This window comes from Saccostrea echinata, unplaced genomic scaffold (genome assembly GCF_033153115.1).
Source record: "Saccostrea echinata isolate AGI-Se365-2 ecotype Australia unplaced genomic scaffold, CSIRO_AGI_Sech_v1 ptg000060l, whole genome shotgun sequence".
Lineage (NCBI taxonomy): Eukaryota > Metazoa > Mollusca > Bivalvia > Ostreida > Ostreidae > Saccostrea > Saccostrea echinata.
In genome coordinates this window covers 1,930,437-1,933,084 of record NW_026889809.1, presented here as the reverse complement: position 1 = coordinate 1,933,084, position 2,648 = coordinate 1,930,437, and the positions used below count along the sequence as shown (strand labels likewise).

The window sequence follows — 2,648 nt, the reverse complement described above, 5'->3', positions numbered from 1 at the left end:
TTATCATTACTTGCATAATACATTGTATTTAACTACAAAGATGCCGCCTTTTGCCTATTCTTCGTATTAATCTGCATTCAATGAGGAATCACAACACAACGTACCAATTAGAACATAAACCTTCTAGCAATTTATCCCCTAGATAAAGAAATTGATATGCAATTTAGAATGAAAACATCATCAATTGGTTGTGAGAATAAATGTAAATGTTTGCCAAGTAATATATTACGTAATATCAAAAAGATAAGTTTAATTTGATGGGTAAATATTGTAGATAGAAGTTAAGTTGGCGTTTCTCTATGTCAGGACAATTTTCTTTTTCAAATTCCTTGTTTACTCAGTCTTTAATATCACATCGATTGCAATGTCATGTTTAATAATATGTCTTCTTAAATTAAAAGCTGGAAGAAAATGACTGACAAATAGCACCATTCCGCCCTTCAGCTAAACTGATATGATGTGAACCCAAGGACTGTTTGGAGTGAATAAACTGGACCCGAACTCGGTAATTGCAAGTTGCCGTGATCTAACACAAATAGCATATGGCATCTTTATCCCATCTCTTGCAGACAAGAATTTCTCTTCAATCACATGTCCATCATCTGAAAGTGTTTGAACATCATTGTTATCCAAACAAACGTAGATTTTGCCCATTTTATCAGAAGCCACACCCCAAGGTGACCCATTCGGAGTGTGCGTCCATTGTACCTGTCCTTCTGAATTCATGCATATCACGCGACGTAATTCATTATCACTGACTACAATTAAGCCTTCACGTGTCACTGTGAGATACCGAGGGTCACGTAAAATCCGAGACCTTTCTATCGAGATCTGAACACGACCGACTCTGTTGATGATATCAATACATTTGGCTCCTCTAAAACTGCATGTAACAAAGTTTGTCCTTTGGTGTAAGCAAATAACATCATACGGTTTATTTGTTCGAATCGTTTCCTTTATCGCTAGTTCCTGGTCGGTACTAATTATAACAATTTGTTTTTTCTCAGGCTGGGATATTGCTACCTCTGTCGGGTTATCCATTAATGTGATACTCGTTGGTCCTTCTATGGGCAAAGTTTCATGAGTGGTGAACGTTCCTGCAATGCTACATTTTCGTAACATGTTATTGTATGAATCAATGACTAGCACATGATACCCTATGAAGACTATTCCATTCAAATGCCACGTTGTGGTGTCTTCTTGTGGATTTTTGACATTAATTACAGATTTACTTTTGCTTCGAGTCTGACCAGGATGGTTTCGAGTTGATCTCTGTCCTCGCACTGTTGAGGTTAATATCCTATGATTACCAGAGTTTTGGTTTTGGGAAGGTATTGTTGAAGGCGATAACACTGCTGTGAATTCTACGTCATCATTGCCTGAGATTGTATTTTGTTGATGTTCTCTTCTGTTTGGATATTTGACTTTTAGCGAGGCCAATGGCGGAGGATTATTTAGAAATCGAGAGAAGGTGGTATGATCGGACATTTCGATATATCGAGGGTTTCTTTGTGTGGTGGAAGCTAAGGAGCGATCATATTCATTTGCTTGTGACTCTATTCTTCGATATGTGTTAAGGATATCTAGAGTCGAATTCGTGCTCAGAATATTATCAAATGTTAGTTTTGTGTCTTGTATTTTATCATAAAGCACCGCTAGCTGACGTGATTCCGAGGGCAATTCTTGTCCTGCAAAAGCGATTTCTTGACGTAAGTCTTCCACATTTTGAAAACATATTTGTGAGAAACGGTTTATATTTGATTCTATATCTGTTAAACTTTCCATTGCTCTACTTTTGGCTTGTTGTAAACTGTTGTGCTCTGGTGAACCATATTGTACTAACTGTTGAGCACGAAAAATTAAATTTTGAAATCGAACATGTAAAGAATTTGCCTTTGGCTGAAGTCTAGTAACTGCATCTTCAAAAGAAAGACAATCACACCTTCGTGTTCTGTGATTATCGATTGCACATTGAGCACAGACAAGTTCATTGCATCCAATACAAAAGTACTCCATTAAGCGTCCATTATGGACAGAGCATGTCTGGAAATTGGGAGAAGTCCCGGAGGGGGGAGGCCCAGGCCCTCGATTGATTGGTAGGTTATCTGTAGATACCTGATTCCCGCTTCGTTCTTGTTCGTTGACGATGGAGAGAAGATTTAAGGCAAACTGGTCCACTGGGAAAGAAGAGGCCCATTCCCGGGTGTGTATATTTGATCCCGGCCCGCTGACGAAGCCCCGATCTATGGGACATTTCAAAGTTCGTGTATTAGGACTAAGGACTGTTTGCTGAATGTAATCGGAGAGACATTGTCTACAGAACGTATGTCCACAGGGAAGTATTCGGGGGTCAGTATAGCGTCCCAAGCAGATACTGCAGATGAGATAGTCGTTTTCTATGTTCTGTACAACGCGCTGTGTCATCCTGAATGAACAAAAAATCATATAACATGCATATACACCAAATTTACACGTTGATATTCAGATGTCTATTTTGTAATCAAACATGTCAAAAAATTATTTCATTAACGGTAACGGTTTGTTTATTTTCAAAACTGTTGTTTAGAGTTTACTAAATTAGTTAAATCAAAGGCTTAAATTAAATTAAATTTGACCTGATATACAACTACAGTGTGTACATTACCTTG

The 2,648-nt window shown here is 38.0% G+C and overlaps 1 protein-coding gene across 1 annotated transcript; it reads right to left on the bottom strand.

Moving 5' to 3' along the window:
• Positions 1-387: 387 nt before the first annotated feature.
• LOC133174909 (uncharacterized) lies at positions 388-2,424 on the bottom strand. Its single transcript, XM_061310003.1, has one exon. It carries the CDS (start codon positions 2,422-2,424, stop codon positions 445-447), a length of 1,980 nt encoding a protein of 659 aa, XP_061165987.1. The 3' UTR covers positions 388-444.
• Between the last annotated feature and the right edge of the window lie 224 nt (positions 2,425-2,648).

Bases quoted from the DNA above. Each gene is read 5' to 3' on its own strand.
- LOC133174909 (XM_061310003.1), bottom strand. From the start codon at position 2,424: ATGACACAGCGCGTTGTACAGAACATAGAAAACGACTATCTCATCTGC.